Consider the following 22,821-nt stretch of genomic DNA (forward strand, 5'->3'; position numbering starts at 1 on the left):
AAAAGATCTTTTAGCAGAAAATTAAACTCTTACGTGCATTAGTCTTGCTTTCATTTTTTTTCTGGTCACAGTGTGAAAGGTGCAAAGTGAAAACTGTTGAAAAGTAACATTTTACTTAAAGCTAATGTATTTTTTTTTATCATTGAAATGAAAATGAATATTCACTATACAAAAAAGTGTCACTGTTTGGCATATTTAAATAAGCATACGAGTCTATGATTGGATCATTATTGCAGTCCTTATGATGTTTCTAGCATGTTTTATGTTTGGCAACAGTTCTTCTAACCCTACTTGATGGAGTGTGTAGCTTTTTATTTCTTAAACAACCATGTAGGAATTCTACACAATTCACCATGATCGAATAATACTGCAATATGCATTGACGGCGGCTTATAGCCAACAGCATGACAGGGTGTGCAAATTCTACTCAAAATGCCATGTTCCTCACCAAATGAATGAGAAGGGTTTTTAGTGTAAATAAAGGGCTAGAAGGGTTGCAAAATGAGTCAATGTGATTCATCATTTATTTAATCACTTTTTTAATAATAAAATATAACTACTAATAAAGTGTCACCATCGCTGGCTCAGATGTGTGCTGGTCAAAATGTGTGTTGGTCAGAACTCATGTTGTGGATGCGCTCTTCCTGGAACAACATGCTGAAACACTGCAGCTAAACCCAAATAATTCATGAGTTATTACAATAATGTTCTCTCATTATAATGTTTATGTCATGTTGACAGTCCCAGTTATTAGTTGTGTGTTGCTGTTTGAGCTGCATGCGCGGAATGAACACTGGTAAACTGAAACCTTTTGCCTAGTTGGTTATTTAACTCAACAAAACTTATCCTATTAGTCTGACAAGCCAGACCCACATCAAGATGTTTGGTCTGGGAACTCACCATAGACAGGGCTCAATCCAAGGGTTGGGATTAACGGTTGTCTTTCAAACTCCCTCTGCACGCGATAGGATAGCACTACCACCAACCAGAGCAACGAAGGTGAAACAGAGCTTGTTGATAGATTAAACATTCACCGTATCTGGTCGGCTAAACTCCGAACACATCTTCCCTTTTTAAGAATGACTTCAGTGCCTTTCTTTGTTCTTTTCTCAGAGAAAAGCTTAACTCCAAGTCTTCCAGAATCGCAGTCAAAGCTGATTCGAAAGACCGCCGCTGTTCGCCAGTTTCTGTGTTTACTACAAGCACATAAACGCAACTCGGCCGTCGTCATTATGGCCACGACCGCCAACTCTATACACGATGTGGTTGGCCCGTCCAGAGTGAGTGGAATACAGCTCAGAAGGGTATTGAGAGTTCCTAGACGACCCTTGCGGACAGATTAAATTTGCTGCCGCTAGGGTGCATCTAGATTTCTAGGCTATTATCCTATATGAGATTAATCAAATATTTACAAAAATATTACAATTTATATCTGCACAAAATGACACGAAGTTATGTGCTATGTGTAACTGCTGCTGCGGATGCACACTTTCTGAAACATCCCGCTAAAAAACAGCAAGTAGACCCAAATGAATTGACAGTTTAATTACAATATTGTCCTCTTATATTGTATTGCAATATGACCGTGCATAATTATTATTATTAAACGTGCATTGCCATTTGAGCTGCATGCACTGAAGCTGATCACCGGCAGGCTTTATGCCTTAAAGGAGAACTAATCTTGATAGTTATACCTTTGTGAGTACAGTCTATAGAAGAAAAAAAAAAAACTAACCGGATTGGTCCTTGCAACACAGAGCTGTTACAGTAAATGCCCAGAGTCCCCCCTCAGCTAAAACGGCAGCTTTGGGGGCATAAACATAAAGGGTGTCTTTGTGCCTCTTAACAGACACAAAATGCAATTAAAATGTCTGTCCAACATGAACAGGGCCCTTACATGACAACGAGATGACTTTAGCCACTTAGCCATTGTTTAAATGTAATATTAAATATTTTATATAAAATAAAAATTAAAAATATTAAATATATTAATATTTAATTCAATATTATTATATTTAGCTCTTTCCGATACCAATACCTAGGGTAAGCGTGATAACTGATCTCTGGCTAATTTGGTTCTTCAAACAAATTTGCAGATTGGATAAAAATATCTGGATAAAATTATCTAAGATTACTGCGCATTCCTGCGTTCACTGAAGAGGGCAGATGCATTGATACTCGAAACCATGTTCAGCAATGCAGCGATTGGCTAGCATCAAGCCAGCGTAATGACATCATATTATTAAAAAAGCCACCTGGCAAAACAAAAACAAACAAAAACACGTCTTCAGTTGTGATGTTATTTCCATTAAGAGGTGTATCAATTTTTGTTCAAGATCAGATTTGGATTTAGAAGAACTTTTGCCAAACCTAATACATGCTAGAAACATAATAATCACTGCAGTAATGATCCATCTTTGGAATGTAATGAATGTTTTCCAATATTATTTTTTAATTTTTTTGAAAGTCATGCTCATCAGGCCTGCATTTATTTGAATAAAAAAATACATAAAAAACAGTCATCCTGTCAATTGTATTATAATGTAAAGTAGTTGTTTTCTATTTTACTATAATTTAAAATTCAAATTATTTCTGTGATTCAAAGCTGAAATTTTTATCAACCATTACAGAAATCATTCAAATATGCTGATTTGACACTGGTATTATCAGTGTAGGAAACAGTTGTGTTGCTTAATGTTTTTTTTTAGAAACCTGTAATTAACTTTTTATTTATTAATGAATCCTGAAAAAAGTAAAATACTAAATCATTTTTAATCATTATGAAATAAAATAATAATACAGTGCCTTGCGGAAGTATTCGGCCCCCTTGAACTTTGCGACCTTTTGCCACATTTCAGGCTTCAAACATAATGATATAAAACTGTATTTTTTTGTGAATAATCAACAACAAGTGGGACACATCATGAAGTGGAATGAAATTTATTGGATATTTCAAACTTTTTTAACAAATCAAAAACTGAAAAATTGGGCATGCAAAATTATTCGGCCCCCTTAAGTTAATACTTTGTAGCGCCACCTTTTGCTGCAATTACAGCTGTAAGTCGCTTGGGGTATGTCTCAATCAGTTTTGCACATCGAGAGAATGACATTTTTGCCCATTCCTCCTTTCAGAACAGCTTGAGCTCTGTGAGGTTGGATGGAGAGCATTTGTGAACAGCAGTTTTCAGTTCTTTCCACAGATTCTCTATTGGATTCAGGTCTGGACTTTGACTTGGCCATTCTAGCACCTGGATATGTTTATTTTTGAACAATTCCATTGTAGATTTTGCTTTATGTTTTGGATCATTGTCTTGTTGGAAGACAAATCTCCGTCCCAGTCTCAGGTCTTTTGCAGACTCCATCAGGTTTTCTTCCAGAATGGTCCTGTATTTGGCTCCATCCATCTTCCCATCAATTTTAACCATCTTCCCTGTCCCTGCTAAAGAAAAGCAGGCCCAAACCATGATGCTGCCACCACCATGTTTGACAGTGGGGATGGTGTGTTCAGGGTGATGAGATGTGTTGCTTTTATGCCAAACATAACGTTTTGCATTGTTGCCAAAAAGTTAAATTTTGGTTTCATCTGACCAGAGCACCTTCTTCCACATGTTTGGTGTGTCTCCCAGGTGGCTTGTGACAAACTTTAAACGACACTTTTTATGGATATCTTTAAGAAATGGCTTTCTTCTTGCCACTCTTCCATAAAGGCCAGATTTGTGCAGTATACGACTGATTGTTGTCCTATGGACAGAGTCTCCCACCTTAGCTGTAGATCTCTGTAGTTCATCCAGAGTGATCATGGGCCTCATGGCTGCATCTCTGATCAGTCTTCTTCTCCTTGTATGAGCAGAAGTTTAGAGGGACGGCCAGGTCTTGGTAGATTTGCAGTGGTCTGATACTCCTTCCATTTCAATATTATTGCTTGCACAGTGCTCCTTGGGTTGTTTAAAGCTTGGGAAAAAATGTTGTATCCAAATCCGACTTTAAACTTCTCCACAACAGTATCTCGGACCTGCCTGGTGTGTTCCTTGTTCTTCATGATGCTCTCTGCGCTTTAAACGGACCTCTGAGAATATCACAGTGCAGGTGCATTTATACGGAGACTTGATTACTCACAGGTGGATTCTATTTATCATCATTAGTCATTTAGGTCAACATTGGATCATTCAGAGATCCTCACTGAACTTCTGGAGAGAGTTTGATGCACTGAAAGTAAAGGGGCTGAATAATTTTGCACGCCCAATTTTTCAGTTTTTGATTTGTTAAAAAAGTTTGAAATATCTAATAAATTTCATTCCTCTTCATGATTGTGTCCCACTTGTTTTTGATTCTTCACAAAAAAAATACAGTTTTATATCTTTGTTTGAAGCCTGAAATGTGGCAAAAGGTAGCAAAGTTCGAGGGGGCCGAATACTTTCACAAGGCACTGTATTTGTTTTATTCATGGTTACACCTTTAAGACATATTACAGTCATCATAATACATTATCATGAATAATACAACACTATCTACAGTCAATGTTTAATGAGCAATATTAGAGAGATATGAGTTTATGCCACACGAGTTACATATTTCAAAACACTGTCACATAGGATCAGGCATATACTCTGATGAGCTGAGTTTTTAGGCCGTTCGTGCAGAATGAGATATATGCTTTTAAGTCAGTGATTTGAAGGGGACAGTGATTTGTTCAGCGTCCCCTACAGCACTTATAAGGTGATGGAGACCTACGAGAGGATGTTAGTGGAGGAATCGTCTCTGAGAGTGGGGTCATTGGGGTTGAGGCCCTCCGGGAGAGATGGATAGATGGAGAGAGAGAGCCATCCGGATGCTCTTCCCGCTGGGAAGTTTGTGCTGAATGTGTCCATCGATTCTAAGTGCACACGCTTGAAGACACGCTATGCGAGTGTTTACAACACACGCGTGTTACCATACATACAGTATGCCTGCGTGCTGAAATATTGAGAGCGATTGTGCCTGTTAAAAGCATTGAGTAATGGAGGGTGAACACGCCTCAGCGAATTTTCTCCTGGTGGGACACTTAGATGTTAGCAGTGCGTGGTTGGAACTAAATCTTACAGTTGTTTTATTTTTCTTAACTGACTATATATCACATCATATCTATTTTTACTATAAATTGAACCCAAAAGCTTTTTTGTTACATAATCTTAGATAATACAGTGAATTAATACTTTAATACAGTGAATTAATACAATGGTAATACTATGCTGTTCTTTGAGGTATTTGGACATGGTATCATAGTATTATTGTTTTTTTAGACATGTACCATAACAAAACCTAGACGGAATTGTTTGGAAAACCATAGCAACTTAGCAACTGCGTCTGCATTATAATAAACAAAGCTGTCAACACTGGAACAATCTTTGTAAAGTAGAATATCTTCTGAATCTGATTTTTTTTGCGCTATACAGCATAGCAGAATCTTCAATACTTGACACATTCTGCCGTCACAGTATATATGGCGTACAGCCCATCCCTATTAGACAGCCAAAAATTCCCTATATAGAGCCATGTCATTTTAATCCAGCTTTCTTCATTTCAAAGTAGTTCATCGTTTCCCAAATGTCTGTTGCTTGATGGATGTGCGGCGCTCTTTTCCTCTTCAGAAGGCATCAACCCTCAGGATTGTCTTTCTAAATTTGGCAGCGCTCCTTTTTTTGTCAGTGTGCACTCTTTGGGCCTTCTTTCACGCTCGCTAAATAAAAAGGCTGTGATCTCCGTTCTGTATTCATAGTAAGCCTGCAAACCAGCATTTCACGCTCTGACAGAGAGAAGATTCATGGCGTTCTAGTGGCATCTCTATCTGCTCTACAGATGCAGAGATTGTTCTGTGTTGTTGTGTTCAAAGACGGAGATGGTCTGAGCTGCCGTTTTTTATTACACCCCTGTCATTCACATGCTTTTACAGAATTGCTTTGACATGTCAAAACCTTTTTTCATAAAAAGCACAAAGCAGGGGTTTTCAAACGCTCTCTATTTTGTGTATACAGTTGTTTTGATATGGAAACGAAGCATTTTTTTAGTTTCAACATTATTTATTCAGACATTCCCATTTAAATACAGTAAGTATCAGCTGTTTGAAAAGTTACCCACATTTGGTTTTGGAATATTGAAAATGGGTGAAATTCAACTATTTGGAAATGGAGTCACATCGGGATACCCATATCTAGGATATTTATTCTTATGCATCCTTAAAAATGAAGAGTACAAAAGAGAAGTTTATTAAGAATGAGAATCTAGAAGGGCATTAAGATATCTGTAATACTTTACTGGCAAGCAATAGTTCTAGCACACAGATATATTCTATATGCAATTGTGCTGATAGAATTTTTTTTTTATTTCTAATTATTTGTTCTTCAGCTATTCCCTCTTTAAAAGAAAAAGTGTATCAGCAGCTGTATGCAAAGTGAGCCACATTTGGTTTTTGACCACTGAAAATGTGTACAATTTAACAATTTACTCCCATTAAAATTCTAGTATGTCTGGGCGAACCATATTGGGCCTTAAAAAATAAGTTAAAGAGCCAGTATCTAGAAGGATATTAAGATATCTTTAATACTTCTTGAATTACAGGCATACAACCCTCTGACTAAAAACACTAGTGCTTTTTCCCCATTTTTGAACCATTGCCGTATATTGCAACAAAGATTGCGAAAGTCAACAGATTATTACTAATAGATCTCTGTGTAAAAATAAAATAATAATGCTGCCATCTGAAACCGGAGATTTGGCTCCACATTTGATTGATGTAATATGGAATGAATGCTCATAATTTACCGGGGGTTAATAATTAATCCTGGGTATTCATGAACTGATGTATCACTGAACATTCCTAAACCCTGAACATTTGACAACAGTCTTTGCTTTTCAGAACAAAAAACAGCATTTCAGATGCGTTGCAACGAGATTGGTCCACTGGTTAGTCTAGTTATGCCGTCCCATCGCAAAGTCAGGTCAATTTGATGCGCATCATGGAATTTTTTCAGTAAAAATGTTTTCATCGTAGTTTATGCACAATTAATGCGTTTTCTGTCGTCATTTGACACTTCCTCATCAAACGATGAATTACTTTATACAATGCCCTATTTCTGTGACTGTTTAAAGCATGTAAATGAGGCACATATTTGGTTGTCGGTTACTAGGCATCTAGTCTTAACATTCTAACTATTTTACTCTGCGCATGATTGGAAGTGCAATCCAGAGTTAACACTGCAGAAACGGTGCTACGGAGCAGGGTTTCATAATCCTGGGTAAAAAGCAGTAATAACCCAACTTCAAAATTGTGAAATTTTCACCCTGGATTAAATGTAAAAGCAGAGTTTAGAGTGGGGTTAAACACAGTTTGAAAAAAACATATATGTTGCGTGAATGAGCTTTGAGACTATGCAGACTTTAAGTTATCGACTTAACTTTTTTCCTAAACAACGCTATCGTATGGCTTCAGATAAATATAATGCAGTAGAATATAGTGCAAGGTGTATGGACCACTTCAGTAGAAAGAAATTCATATGGCTTTGCAACAACATAAATACATTGTATATATTTGCACTGTTTGTGTATTGAATGTTGTTGTGTTTTCTTCAGCTTGTAGTACATTTGCCGCAGTAAGCTGTTCTGACGCATACGGCTGCACTATCGTGTCTGATCCACATAAATAATGAAGACCGCTGGTGTAATTCAGTTCCTCTGTTGTACCTGAACCAACTCCCTTAAGACGACCCTATTATCTCCTTCTGCATGTGTCTGTGTGTAACAGTAGAGCAGGGAGTTATGGGGAGGACACTCAAAGTCAATAAAATGTCCAGTTCAGCGTCTACAGGGGTGGGAACATGTCAAGAGCGATGTAAATTCTGTTCGTACAGCTCAATTGCTGAAGCGTATGTGGTTTCCACACGGGGGGCCAATGGAAGCTGCTCGTGCTTCTTTTGATGTTGCTTTAATTCACTCGCTCCATAGTCAGGGTAAATATTTCATCACCTTCTTCAAATATTGATAAAGCTTTTATTCACGGCTCATTTGCATCCTGTGAATTTTGAGAAAGTTATTTTGGAATTTTAAGACGCTCTGGAGCTCCTCACAGATTTTCCCAGCAGTAAGCTGGTGTCTTTTCTTGGTGGGAAAACCGTAATTCATGCAAATTATCTGTAAATATTGTCCTACTTAGGGATTAAGTTCACTCGAGCAGTCCATGCAGGAATGAAGCGCAAATGCTGCGGTGTGTCAATCTCCCAGTTCCTTCCAAAAACACGCCGGTCACAAAGGGCCAGTCCTCAGCAGGAAGTGCATATGTATTAGCTAACCCCAGGTGGAGGCTCATTGTCTGTTCCTGCAAAGATTTAAATTTAAATGCCCAGCTCTGCAGCTGCTTTCTCTCCCAGCATGCACTGGGCCCCTTCAGGGCACAAAAGCGTCCTTGGAGCTGCCAAACTAGCCTGTAATCCTGCTGAAAGAGCTTCAGGTTACTGTACCCAGACAACTTCCTGCCTGTCTCTTTGCACCTTGAGATTTTTGAGGAGGCAGGGACCAGATTCACAAAAATCTTAAGAAAGATACATTCTAAGAAGTTCTTAAAAGACACCTCCAGTGAAAATGAACCTAGGGGTAATTAACAGATGGTTATTGAGTAGATTGTTCTTTGGGATGCGTTTTCATGAAAATCGAATGTAAAGAGTTTTATTTCTAAAAACAGATTACCTTACAACGGTAGTATATGAGGCACAGAACAAGTAAAATTAAATCGCTAGTTAATACCACTAATAAGGCTCAAAATAGCCTCACGCTAACACGGTAACATAATGAGGGTCCCTTCATTTAATAACAAGATACTCTTTACATTTGATTTTCATGAAAACGCATCCCATCTACGCATCCCATCCCATCTACTGATGATCTTCTTGGTAACCATGTGTTAATTACCCCTAGATCATTTTTCACCGGAGTTGTCCTTTAAGATTGTGCAATTCTTGAAAAGTTCTATATTTCTCAAGAATATCTTATTATTATTATTATTTTCTAATTCTTATTGTCACAACTGGCTTGATGGGAGTACATCACGTTTTTTAAATGTGAGTGGTTTAAATGGTTCTTTTCAAAGAGCCTGTCTCGAGATGGAGCACTCTTTCTAAAGTCGGCTGCACGATATTGGTTTAGAATCAATAACGTGATGTGTGCATCTGTCTGCGATAGTCACATCACAGGATATGTGACGTCAAGTTATAGGGATTGTAGTTGTTCTGTGATCCGTATGGACCACTTTTAAAACATGATTCTCAGATTAAGGTTTAACCATCAAAGAGTGAAAGTTTATCATTTGCACAATGATAAAGAGTTTTCATTTGAAAAAGTAGTCAATTCGGATCACACCGAGCTGCGGAGACAGCGCGCAAATACCGAAATTCAGTTCATAAACATAAACAATTTGGAAAGAAAACGTATGCTTATCATTATATTGGATCCATGCTTTAGCTCTTAAAGGGGGGATCTCATGTCACCTATAGTACTCTATAGTACCTATAGAGTAGTATTGCATCCTTCATAGCTCCGAAAAGTCTTTAGTTTTATTATATTTATAAAAGATAGATAGGCTGTACCGAGTCTTTCCGAAAAAAACAGAGCGGCTGGAGGGGTATCGTGTGGGCGGAGCTAAAGAATGACGAGCGCACACAAAGCGGTGATGTCCTCAAGCGTGGAGAAGAAAAACGCTACCCTAAATAAACCATGGCTGTCAATCTGATTCAACTAATTCAGATATGATCCAGAATCAGATCCGGAGGCTGAAATAAATTGAACAGGAGAAGCAACAACAGCAGGACGCCCGTCTCTGTGGTATGTACTGTATTTAGTGGCCTGTCAACATTTGTGTGTCTTTACTCACAGTTTATGAGGACATGATTCGGTTTATGGACTATTGTATGCGACTAAACCTTAGCAGTAGCAAGCAAAACGGTTTTGCACGTCAGACTAGTGTGACATTATACATAGAACAACAATAGAGTCCGTTAGCGCATTTGAATGACGAAGCACGCTTTGTGAGAACGCTAGGTTTATGTTTGGGTGGTTTTACAATAAACAAACTGACACCTATATTGGTCAGCTAAACAAATGTATTTAAACACACACCATAGATCGCATGCTCCATTGATAAATTAACTAACGTTATACACGATCGTGTCGTTTACTGATGTTTACTTACGCGACGATAGCCAACAACACAGACATTTGAAGCAGTTTTACTCACTGCCTGCTTCTAAAGCACGACCGCGAACCTTTATCGCTGGGACCGCTCCGTCAAAAACACACTTCTTTGGTAACTGTTGATTTTGTGAAGTCCTGTGACAGCAGTGACCGTGAAGATCAACTTTTGCGACACGACCGAAGCGTATGTTGTGACGCTTCCCGTCATTACTGCGTTCAAATCGGTTCAAATGCAGCGCTGCCTTCCCGGAATGCTGTGCTGAAGCGTTGAATTCGCTTGACATCACCCATAGGAATAAAGTGAAGCGCGGCTCGACAGACGTGTTGCACGGACGAGTGGATCTGCAGCTGAGCGAGTGTTTATGGGCGTGCATTTCCTCTCTCGCTTTAGTCACGCGCGCACGCGCGCGCGCACGCGCACCCTTCCGGGAGAAGAGCCCGTACGGCCCATACAAGGACCTTCCACTCTATCAATACGTCATACTCGGAAAAAAACTCTCCGAAACTTGTGAGAAACCGGAAGGAGTATTTTTGACACAGAAATACAACTTTTTGAAACTTTGTCTATGTTTAGGATGGAAATCCAAGTCTTTAACAGTGTAAAAAGCTCAGTATGCATGAAACAGCATTTCACCACCCCTTTAAAGTGCAGGCAGCCTAATAAACCTGATGCCGTCTGTCATGTAAATGTAGATCAAACAAAATCAAATTTTATTTATTTTATACTGTGAAGACTATGCAGATTTTTTTACATTTGATTATTCACTTTCTGTACTTGGATGTACTGTTAGAATTACCTGAAAAACATAAAACACTGCTTATTTCATTTGTATCTCTTTGTTCTATTGTGTTTATATATAATTTGTTCAATATTTTCAATGCAGATTCATTTCCCTGCAAAATCACCTCAATTAATCCTAGAATTATTAATTCTTTCCAAATAGAGCTATCCGATTCATCTTGTGAAATTGTTTTCATATCGCAAAATACATAGCATAAAAATAAATATATGGCAATTTTAAATATCTTGCAACCGTACTCTTTGCGCAGATCAGATGTACACATAATATGTTTATATGTTGCTAGTTTTATGTTCTAATGCTTAATATATTTGAAAAAAACCCCCAAATAAATTCATTAAATATCTTGTCTTTGGGTATTTAAGGCAAGCTGGAGGTTATCCAGTGGCTGATTTGAAAATATTTTTTTAAGAATTCTTAAGAAATGGTTAGGAAATACTTCATTCATATACTAGAAAATGAAGAGGAATTTTTTTAAAGAATGTTTTGTGAATCTGACCCTAGGTCAGTTTTTTCGTAATGAAGCAATAGTTTTTGGAAACGTTCACAATGGTCAGACTCAATGGACCATTGTGATGGACAGGCATGAACTGTTCACAACCCCTTTCACTTCCATAATGTGACATTTCAGAGTAGAACAGGATATTTAATAGTGAAAATGTGGGCTGGGCCTTCTCTGTTTCCATCGGGAATTGATTGGATGGTGAAAAGTGTATATTGTGTCTTGATGACATCTGAAAAGGATAGTTGTTTAAGCAGAGCTAGTTGTTTCTTGATTCCACAGACAAAAATCTTTGTTCAATGAATCACATTTTGACTTTTGCCTGATGAGTTGTCGTGCACTATTGCACTTCTAGCTAAATCCTCATTTGTTATCTCAACACTTGCAAAAGGTCCAGTGGGGTTAATTTTTCTGTCAAACTACTGCTGTGTTTTTATGAGATCTGTAATAAATTCTCTGGACACTTGCTACAAACTAACTCTCTGTTCTCCCTCCTCAACAGCCCTTCCACCCCATGGTGAACCTGCAGTGCTCTCCAGACCTCCGGCCGTTCCTGTGCGCCCTGTATGCCCCCGTGTGTATGGAGTACGGACGTGTGTCTTTGCCCTGCCGGAGCCTGTGTGACCATGCCAAAAGAGACTGCCAGAAGCTCATGGATATGTTTGGTGTCACCTGGCCAGAGGAGATGGAGTGCAGCAGGTACTGATTCAACAGCTGGATTTTTTTAATAGAGATTGTAGACTCATTTTGAGAAGAAGTTTCCCAATGTTTCAGATATAATTGCCTGATAATTGCTCAGCATTTCTGGGGTAAAGTGCCCTGGAATGATTGAACATGTTTCTACTCCTTTTTAAATGGAAAAATGTTTTCTGAATAAAATGGTGGTTTAACCAAACGCAGATGTTCGAGGGAAACCTTTAATCTCCAATGAAAAACAACCATTCTGATAAGGGAAAATATGTTCACAGTTCAAAAAAGAAAAAAGAAAACACTCGTTTTTGCACAGTTTGTGCATGTTTTATATATAGTGTGTATGTATTTATAGATAGATAGATAGATAGATAGATAGATAGATAGATAGATAGATAGATAGATAGATAGATAGATAGATAGATAGATAGATAGATAGATAGATAGATAGATAGATAGATAGATAGATAGATAGATAGATAGAGATAGTATATTAGTCACTTTAAGACCTGCTGCGCATGACGCGGATCTGACACGCATCACATTCAAGGTCACATTCAACATAATTTAAATATTTTACTAACCCAACTAATTCATCCGGGCTTTCCAATAGGTTGCATGCACTTTTTGCAATCCGTTACGGAGCTATTCAATTTAATTTTGCATATTGTTTTTTAAACATACATTTGTGTAGTTCATATAAACACTTTGCAATCTTTCAATAACAATTTATTTTGCAGCCTATGCTATGCTTTGCATGCCAAAAAGTCAATTGTGCTGCTAATTATAAGTGAAAGGAGTGTTGTTCCCGTTTTCTTGTTCTTGATTTGTTGTTCTTCTGTGTTTTAATAAATGTGTGTTTTCAGAATCACCTTCATTCTTTCATTTGATTTGACATTATGGCCAAGGCAAATTGTCTTTAAAAGTATTAACCAGACAAAAATGATTTGATGTTTGCTGAAGTCTGGGTATATCTTAAACTGCCACTTCAGTGCAGGAGCCACAGAAGAGCTGTGGGAAAATGAGCATGATTTTCTAATAATTCATTAATAGTCAAAGTCAATAATAATAATAATAATAAGGGCTGTTTTCTTGTACAAAATTAAGGGCACAGTGTAAGACATAAAAAAGACAAGAGGCTAACAATTTCAAGATCAATATTTGTGTAGCCTGCCTGACACAGTATTTTCACAGACTAACACATCTTATGTCTACATAAGACTACATAGACTACAGTATTTCAAATAGAATATATGCAGTAATTATATTTTCAATTTAATTTACAGAGCAATCCCTGCAAAGATTTCAGGTTAACTAGAGAAGAGACTAGGATTAGTGTTTTGCAATGGGGTCTTGGCATCATGATGGTCTATCGGCACAACTCTATCAACACATCAAAGAATTTATTTAACTAATTTTATTCAATTAATAATTTTAACATGTTAAAACTGAAAAAATACCATGCTTTTATTCAATACATTTTGACAGAATATATATTCTTATATATTACGTCTTTGTCTCTTGACTACAGGTTCCCGGACTGTGATGAGTCTTACCCTCGCGCCGTGGATCTTCTCCTGAACGAGGACCCCACTGACCAGTCGCCCATGTCTGTGCAGCGTGACTATGGTTTCTGGTGCCCCAGAGAGCTCAAAATGGAACCCGAGCTCAGCTACACATTTTTAAGTGTGCGTGACTGCTCCCCTCCTTGTCCCAACATGTATTTCCGGCGCGAAGAGCTCACCTTTGCCCGCTATTTCATTGGCGTCGTCTCCATCGTCTGTCTCTCCGCTACGCTCTTCACCTTCCTCACCTTCCTCATTGACGTTACACGCTTCCGCTACCCGGAGCGTCCCATCATCTTCTATGCCGTCTGCTATATGATGGTGTCGTTGGTGTTTTTCCTTGGCTTCCTGCTGGAGGACCGTGTGGCGTGTAACACGGCCAATCCCGCCCAGTACAAAACATCCACAGTGACTCAAGGCTCGCATAACAAGGCCTGCACACTGCTTTTTATGGTGTTGTACTTTTTTACCATGGCAGGCAGCGTGTGGTGGGTCATTCTTACCATAACCTGGTTCTTGGCCGCTGTGCCCAAATGGGGAAGCGAAGCCATTGAGAAGAAGGCCTTGCTCTTCCACGCCAGCGCGTGGGGAATCCCTGGCATGCTAACCGTAACCCTGCTGGCTCTGAATAAAATCGAGGGCGATAACATCAGTGGCGTGTGTTTTGTGGGCCTGTATGACGTTCACACTCTTCGCTGGTTTGTACTGGCGCCTCTGTGTCTGGATGTCCTGGTGGGAGTGTCGCTGCTGCTGGCTGGGATCATAGCTCTCAACAGAGTCCGCATGGAAATTCCATTGGAGAAGGAGAATCAGGACAAGCTGGTGAAGTTTATGATCCGGATCGGCGTGTTCTCAGTGCTGTATCTGGTGCCTCTGCTGACCGTGGTGGGGTGTTACATCTACGAGCAGACGTACCGCTCTGTTTGGGAGATCACATGGGTGCAGGAGCGCTGCAAAGAGTACCACATACCCTGCCCTTTCCAGGTAGAAATCTATCTATCTATCTATCTGTCTATCTGTCTATCTATCTATCTATCTATCTATCTATCTATCTATCTATCTATCTGTCTGTCTGTCTGTCTGTCTGTCTGTCTGTCTGTCTGTCTGTCTGTCTGTCTGTCTGTCTGTCTGTCTGTCTATCTGTCTATCTATCTATCTATCTATCTATCTATCTATCTATCTATCTATCTATCTATCTATCTATCTATCTATCTATCTATCTATCTATCTATCTATCTATCTATCTATCTACATAACATAAATATTTTGTCACTACATAACAAAAATGGTAATGTTTTGTTCTACAACGTACATTTAACACACCCATACCGAATTTTTTTATTTTGAAGTAGTTATTTTTGGAAATGTATGTTTCTAATAAGCAACTAGATATGAACGTTTGGTGTGTGTGTGTGTGTGTGTGCAGAACAAAACATCTTACTATCTTTAAGTTATGTTTACCACAGACCTTATTTTACTCATAAATTGAAAAACCCCATTATTAAACTCCAGCGGCAAATTAGACTTCAGGTTTCTGAGGTCATACCTGCACCAACAGTAACACTATGTTAAATTATGTGTTAACACTGTGTGTTAAATTCTGAAAAAAAAAAAAAAAACTCATTATACTCGCCCCAGAGAAATATATAATGGATATTTAATTGTTCATACTAATTTTTCTACCTACTTATATTACCATTGTCATCATGTAATGCTCACTTAAAATAATACTTAAAAACATTAATAATTTAACACTATTAAATGTAATCTAGTAATTCTCAAAATGAATATCTGTTTCTCATCCTGTACATTTTGAAATGTTATGATGCCTAAATTCAGTTATAGCATTTAAAAAGTATACAATTTTAATATCAGACATTTAGCAATTATCATTTATAACATAACTATTAGTCAAGTCACCTTTATTTATATAGTGCTTTTTACAGTGCCGATTGTTTCAAAGCTACTTCACAGTGTTAAGAGGAAAATAATGCAACAGAATTTGATTCGGCTGTACAGCCGCTCTGGAGAAAACAGTGATGTCATCCAGCTAATTTCAATTTCTCTCAAAAATGATGATCATGTTGGGTAAGTACTCTGTGTAAAAAAAATTGCACATGAGTCTATATATCACATAATAGTCGCTTAAACCTGTGGACATAGAAAACAACCCGTGGAAAAAAAATGCGGACTTGGGAACACAGTGCAGTTGAGCTCTGTTGACATTTGACAACTAACATAATGCGTCGCTTCGTTGCTCTGATTGGTTGTAGGTCTGTCCAATTGAGGTCTTTCCTGGTTCGGTTGAAACACGCCCCATAATCACAGCCCAATAGAGCAGTTTCAGACTCATATTCTGACTAGAATGAGTATGACCACGCCAGGCTAGCTTATTGGTATTGCCAAGAATTTTAAGAGAAGAGTCATTATCTGTAGTGATATACAGTAGTAGCCAATCTTCACCCTTTATTCAATAGTGAAAACCACTCTCCTCCTAATAACCAATCTTCTATTAACAACTGATTTTGCAATTGTTGCAAGTTTTTTTGTTTGTCTAATTTCTATGCATCTTTTTGCATAGTAAAATAAAACCTAGAGCTTTTTTACCAAAAATTTTTTAGATAAATAAATACCATAACCAAGTTTAGTGTTTTGCTCTTTCCTAATATTTAAAATATTTGTAAAAAAAATTCTCACATTTTGATGAATAGTCAAACTTGTAGGGTCATTAAAAACAAACATCCCCTCCAGACATCACTTTTGCCCACTACTCTTGTAAGAGAATATGTAGTTTATATTGTAGTGTAGTGGCAACCAATGCCTTAACTTTATGACAAAATTACTTCTGGTTTTTCTGGAAATTTTAGTCTTTAAAGGGATTGTTCATCCAAAAATATAAATTACCCCATGATCTACTCACCCTCAAGCCATCCTAGGTGTATATGACCTTCTTCTTTCAGATGAATAAAATCAGTTATATTAAAAAAAAAGTCCAGGCTAATTTAAGCTTTATAATAGCATACATTGTTGCTCTTTTTTTGAAGTCCATAAAAAATACATCTGTCTGTCAAATAACGTCAAACTATTTACTATTTACTCACATATTGAGGGTGAACCTTTAAAAGCCCTCAGATTGTGTCTTATTAGTGTTTCTAGCAACAAGGTATATAAAACTATCACTTGTGCAGAGATGCTGAAGAGATTTAGAATATGTACCTTTTCAATTATTTTTTCTCCCCTGACCGTAGCTATTATTATCCTCCTCCAAGTGTTACACAGTATTTCTAATCGCTTTCTTTAAGATGGAGACATCATGAGTGTTTGACTGATTTATTATACAATCAGTTTGACTGACTGAATGAAGATGCTAGTAATAATTGCAACCTTCTGCAGGACCCACATTTGTTGAAAATATCCATCGTAACAGTTCTTTTGTGTTGGTGAGTGAATAGATGTTGAGATACGATCCAGTGCAGTGATGCATGAGGCATTTTTATTACAGTGTAACCGTAGATGCTCGGCCTCTCCCTCCACACAATAATAAACGGATCCGAGCGTCACGTGGTGAAGTGATTCTCTCCCCTCCCCTCCGGCATACATCTCCGTGTTCACCATCACTGGCTCTTTCGCTTTGGCTTGTAAGATGAATGCCTACATTCATCTCACACATTTAACCGTTGAGTACTCTTAGTTTTTGAGGCTCAACTGATAGAAGCCGGCTGGCACTATAGCAACAGGCCAGCATATGATCGGTTAGGACTAGGTGATATAAAAAATATATATAAATCATTATTTAAAAATATATATTTACAAATAATTTAAACATAATAGATCATATTTAATAGATAATATTTTTACATAATAGATTATTTGAAAAATATTATACAATGTGTGTGTGTGTGTGTGTGTGTGTGTATACACACACGTGTGGATAATATGGACAATAAATAATAATATCAAAAAGGCTACAAATAATACAACATAAAAGTAATGTTCAAGGCATGTTGTTAAATTATTTTAAAAATATATTTATAAGCACTAATTAGCATTAACAGAAGTATAAAAATGTTTTATTCATTAAAATAACAAATATTATTAAATTATTTAAAGTAAATATATTTATTATTTCAATTTATTATAATTTATATATTAAATATTATAATATATTAACGTATGCATTTGTTGATTGTAAATTAGTATTTAATTATAATTTATTTGTTGTAATATTTTATAAGATTATTTACAAATATATATTTAAAAAAAATCTAAATGCTGTAAAAAATGTATGTATGTTGTGTATATCTATAAAATAATGTAATTAGTTAATATATTTATTTTCTATGTATATAAAAATCTTAAAGGCAAAAAAATTATAATCAAGAAAAAAAAATTATCAAAAGTGTCTTGAACTTAAAGACAATACACAATAATAATTTTTATTTGCATACATAATAATAAACATTCATATTTAGGAAGAGCTAGAGGTAGCAGAGCTGAAGATGTTGAGGTTCTCTTTGGGAGTGACGAGGATGTGAGATGTTTTGAAGTTAGAGAGGCCAGGTTGAGATGGTTTGGACATGTTCAGAGAAGGGAGAATGAATATATCGGTAAAAGGATGCTGAGGTTAGAGCTGCCAGGCAGGAGGTCTAGAGGAAGACCAAAGAGGAGGTTTATGGATGTAGAGAAGGAGGACATGAAGGTAGTCAGTCTGAAGGATACAGAGGACAGGACTAGATGGAGGCAGATGATTCGCTGTGGCGACCCCTGAAGGGAACAGCCAAAAGAAAAAGAGGAATATTTATCAACATATATTTGTACTAAATTATTAAAAGCATGCACAATGCAACATTGGGGATATGATCATTTTTAAAGAGTTATTAAATATATTTAATATGCTACATTTGTAATATTGTAATATTCTTAATGTATAAATATTAACAGTGTTGTCTTGGCAGAAAATCATTTGATTTAATGTGTGTATATATTGCCTGTTGCCCAGCCCTGTGCAGATATATTACTTTTCAGATGCTATACATCTCTTTTCCCCTTCTCTTGGTGTCTTTCATCATCGGGCTTGTTAAGTCACGCTGCGCTGCCTGTATTGTGCTCAGCCCCTGTAGCGCTGTGGAGAACAATGCCGAGGGGAGAGCTGTGTGATGCTGCGTCTCATAGTGGAGGACAGACTCCCTCCCCGCTGTGATTAAAGGTGGTCAAGCCTGTCATTACCTCAGCCGCTCCAACAAAGACCACAGATACTGACTCACAAAAGCTCAGGGGCTGAGCAGGGCTTTGATTGGCTCTAGATGAGACGCGCTCTAGCTCAGTATGTGAGGTCTAAAGAGGTGAGGTAACACTGATGACGCGTGTTATTCGCTCATTAGAAAGGGTTCTTAAGTATGTGAAAGTAAAGCACTCGAAGGATGGAGGATCTGCGTCATTCAGCCACCAATATCTGTTGATGTGAAGACATCCTAGTTTATGCCAGTGAAGTCTCCTAATAATGAATGTGGAACTATAATTATAATGTTTGGGAACCCAAAAGTGTCATTGAGCAGAATTATAATCATGGTTTTCATTTAATATCCTTATTTCTTGCAAACATTATGAATATTCTTCATCAGTAAACAGTACATGCTAACTAAATTGCACATTTAGCATTCACAAATACTGCTTAATTATGACTTAATGATGCTACCAATTTACTTTAAAAAACAGTGAATCCACAGTTCTTGCTTTGAAAGTCTTGTCTGGCTATCACCAGACCAAGCTCAATTTAAGATTGAACATTGGTCTGGGGAGTCTGCTCTGTATTTTTTACTGTACAAGGGCCGTGATCAACGGGCATAATTCAAATGACTCAGTACGCAATTGGATATTCCTTCAACCAATCAGACCACAAGAGGCGTGATAAACAGGCAACGACCCATTGCTTCTCTCTCTGTCATCGTGTTAAACCTGCCAATAGAGTTTCAGGTGGAGAAGCCAGTCTGTGATCGGTTCCCGCAAAAGTGTAGGCGAAATAAAATCGCCAGCAGATCAGGCTGGGTTTAAAATCCCTTTTAGATGTCAAATTCCATCTCATGTAATCATCTGAAAACACCCTCCAGAGATTGTACATGTTCACTTCCTTTGTGCTGGTCATTGGCTTTGACCACGAGTCTCTGACAGAGGAGGAGGAGGAGAGGCTGCTGTTGTGGCTTGTGCTCACAAGATAAAGCAGGATTGTCCGTGAGCAGCGAGCTGTGCAGCCTGAAGGAGTAAACGGATACACACTTCAGCTCGTGCACGTTTAAACACACTGGTACAGGACTGTGCGCACACTGCAAAGTTAGATGAGATAGGACAACTGTATTCATCTGTAAATAACTAAAAAAAAAAAAACTGTAGACAAGAAAAATGACAAAACACAACAAAAACTGCAACAGTGAACAGAAGTATATGAATGTTTCTGAAAGTGTTGTGTTGAATATGTGGAGTATCAGAGAGCCTGAGGAGCCGATCAGAGCTAGACTAATGTCTGAACATCTCTCTCTCCCGCTGTGTGTGTGTGTGTGTGTGTGTGTGTGTGTGTGTGTGTGTAGGTGGAGCAAACCAGCAGGCCTGACCTTGTCCTGTTTCTGATGAAGTACCTGATGGTGCTGGTGGTTGGGATCCCTTCGGTGTTCTGGGTGGGCAGTAAGAAGACCTGTTTTGAGTGGGCCAGCTTCTTCCATGGGCGTAGGCGTAAAGAGTGAGTTTCCTTCCTCATTCGGCTTTAGTTTACAGGAGAAGAGACTAATATTCATTTAAAACTAGAATTGATCTGGTAATATATATTCAAGGTGGTGTTTGTGGATAATGATCAATAAAAAAATAATTATTTTAATCTCATCAACAGTTTCATTCAGAAAGTGTTCTAAAGCAGGGCTTTTCATCCCACAGACCTCACATTTATAAAGAGACATTAATACTGAAAAAATAACATTATATACACACACATACAGGTCAGGCATAACATTGACCCCTGACAGGCGAAGTGAATAACACTAATCTTCATCACAGCACCTGTTAATGGGTGGAATATTAGGCAGCAAGTGAACATTGTTGATGTGTTAGAAGCAGGATAAATGATGTGTTAGATGCATGCATACTGAGCTGTCAAAAATACTCCTTCCGGTTTCTCACAAGTTTCGGAGAGTTTTTTTCAAGTATGGGTCCGCTTAACGTCAACAGGGCGGAATGTCCTTGTATGAGCCGTACGGGTTCTTTCGGAAGGGTGCGTGCGCGAGCGACCAGAGCGAGAGAGCAAATGTTGACAACCCACTAAATACAGTACATACCACAGAGACGGACGTCCTGCTGTTGCTGTTTCTCCTGTTCAGTTTATTTCAGCCTCTGGATCTAATTATGGATCATATATGTATTAGTTGAATCTGATTGATAGGTTTATTAGGGTAGCGTTTTCTTTTCCACGCTTGAGGATGTCACAGCTTTCAGACGCTCTCAATGCAGTAGCTGCGCGTGCTCGTGATTCTGTAGCTCCGCCCACACGATACGCCTCCATCCGCTCGTCTTTATCCGGAAAGACTCTGTACAGCCTTTCTTTATTTTATAAATATAATAAAACTAAAGACTTTTCGGAGATATGAAGGATGCAATACCACTCTATAGGTACTCAAGATTGACTGAAACTCAGTGTTTAGCCCCCTCTTTAATGCTGGTTCTGATATAATATATATACACACACTTTGTAAAAACACTGTTATATATACATTTTATCATTCTGTATGTAAATAATTTATACTGCTTGTCTATCATTTATCAGTAAAATATGTTTTTGTTAATTTGCCTATATTTTAAGACACACTGCAAGCGTGGCGTGAGCGTGGCGTTTCTGTTGCGTGTCAGCCGCGGGCAGCTGCGTGGCGTTTTCTATGTCTTTGCACACCAGAAGCGTGTCTGACGCGGCGCTGCTGCTGCTATTGATGTACAGGGAAGGCCTATACTTCATGTTAAATATAAATATATTGCCTATTGATACAGCAAAGACAATGTCGGCAGTAGCCTATTGACCATACATATCTATGGTATTGACGGGAAAATAGGCTACAGAACATTTTGTTCTGTATTGACAGGTTTAATATTTCAAAATCGATAATTATGTTGTTTTGTTATTATTACAATTAGGCCTATATCTGCATTTATGTTAACTTACAGACTTTCAAACATGAAAATGTCATTTATTAATATGTATTCATGTCAAAATGTCATAATTAGCAGGGCGGCAGTGGTTCATGTAGGTTGTCTAGAAACCATAAGGTTGGTGGTTCAACAGCCAAGGCAATATGTAAAGTGCTTTGGATGGCCATAGGTCTGTTGAAAGTGCTATATAAATGTTTAACCATTTACCACAAAACAAGCAAATAAATGCATCCACTTGTTTCTCCTGTATCCAGCAGCGGCGCAGTGAATGAGAGCCGGCAGGTTCTGCAGGAGCCCGACTTTGCTCAGTCTCTCCTGCGTGACCCCAACACCCCCATCATCCGCAAGTCCCGCGGTACCTCCACTCAGGGCACATCCACCCACGCCTCCTCCACACACCTGGCCATGCTGGACGACGTGCGGAGCAAAGCCAGCAGCGTCCACAGCAAGATGAGCAGCTACCATGGCAGCCTGCACCGCTCCAGAGACGGCCGGTGAGTTCAACAGCTTCTCAGCAAGTATGACGATCCACCCACACTTATATACAGTACACTCACAGCTAGGCAAGTCACCTTTATTTATATAGCTCTATACAAAACAGATATAACAAAAATTAGGCATTTGGGCTGTTGTTCTGTAGTTCAGTGTTGATTCAGTTCCATTGTAGAGATCATCAATTATTAAATGAGTTCTTTTTATATACACTGGGTTCCAAATTATTATGCAAGTGATATTTCAGTACAATAAACATTCAGATTGTAGTTTTTCAAAGAAAGTGTTTGTTTTATTTTTCCATATCATTTTAGATTGTTCCACATTATTAAGCAAGTCACAGTTCTTGTCCAATATAGGGAGGAAGAAAGATCTT

The 22,821-nt window shown here is 38.0% G+C and overlaps 1 protein-coding gene across 1 annotated transcript in view; it reads left to right on the plus strand.

The window, feature by feature from the left end:
- Positions 1 to 22,821, plus strand: part of fzd3b (frizzled class receptor 3b) — a 43,963-nt gene that overhangs the window by 19,198 nt on the left and 1,944 nt on the right. The window contains exons 2-5 of the mRNA XM_067455972.1: positions 12,020 to 12,216; positions 13,739 to 14,756; positions 20,354 to 20,502; positions 22,208 to 22,447. Of these exons, the coding sequence (XP_067312073.1) occupies positions 12,020 to 12,216; positions 13,739 to 14,756; positions 20,354 to 20,502; positions 22,208 to 22,447 (1,604 nt within the window). The remainder of the gene's footprint in view (positions 1 to 12,019; positions 12,217 to 13,738; positions 14,757 to 20,353; positions 20,503 to 22,207; positions 22,448 to 22,821) is intronic.

This window comes from Pseudorasbora parva, chromosome 10 (genome assembly GCF_024679245.1).
Source record: "Pseudorasbora parva isolate DD20220531a chromosome 10, ASM2467924v1, whole genome shotgun sequence".
Taxonomy (NCBI): Eukaryota; Metazoa; Chordata; class Actinopteri; order Cypriniformes; family Gobionidae; genus Pseudorasbora; species Pseudorasbora parva.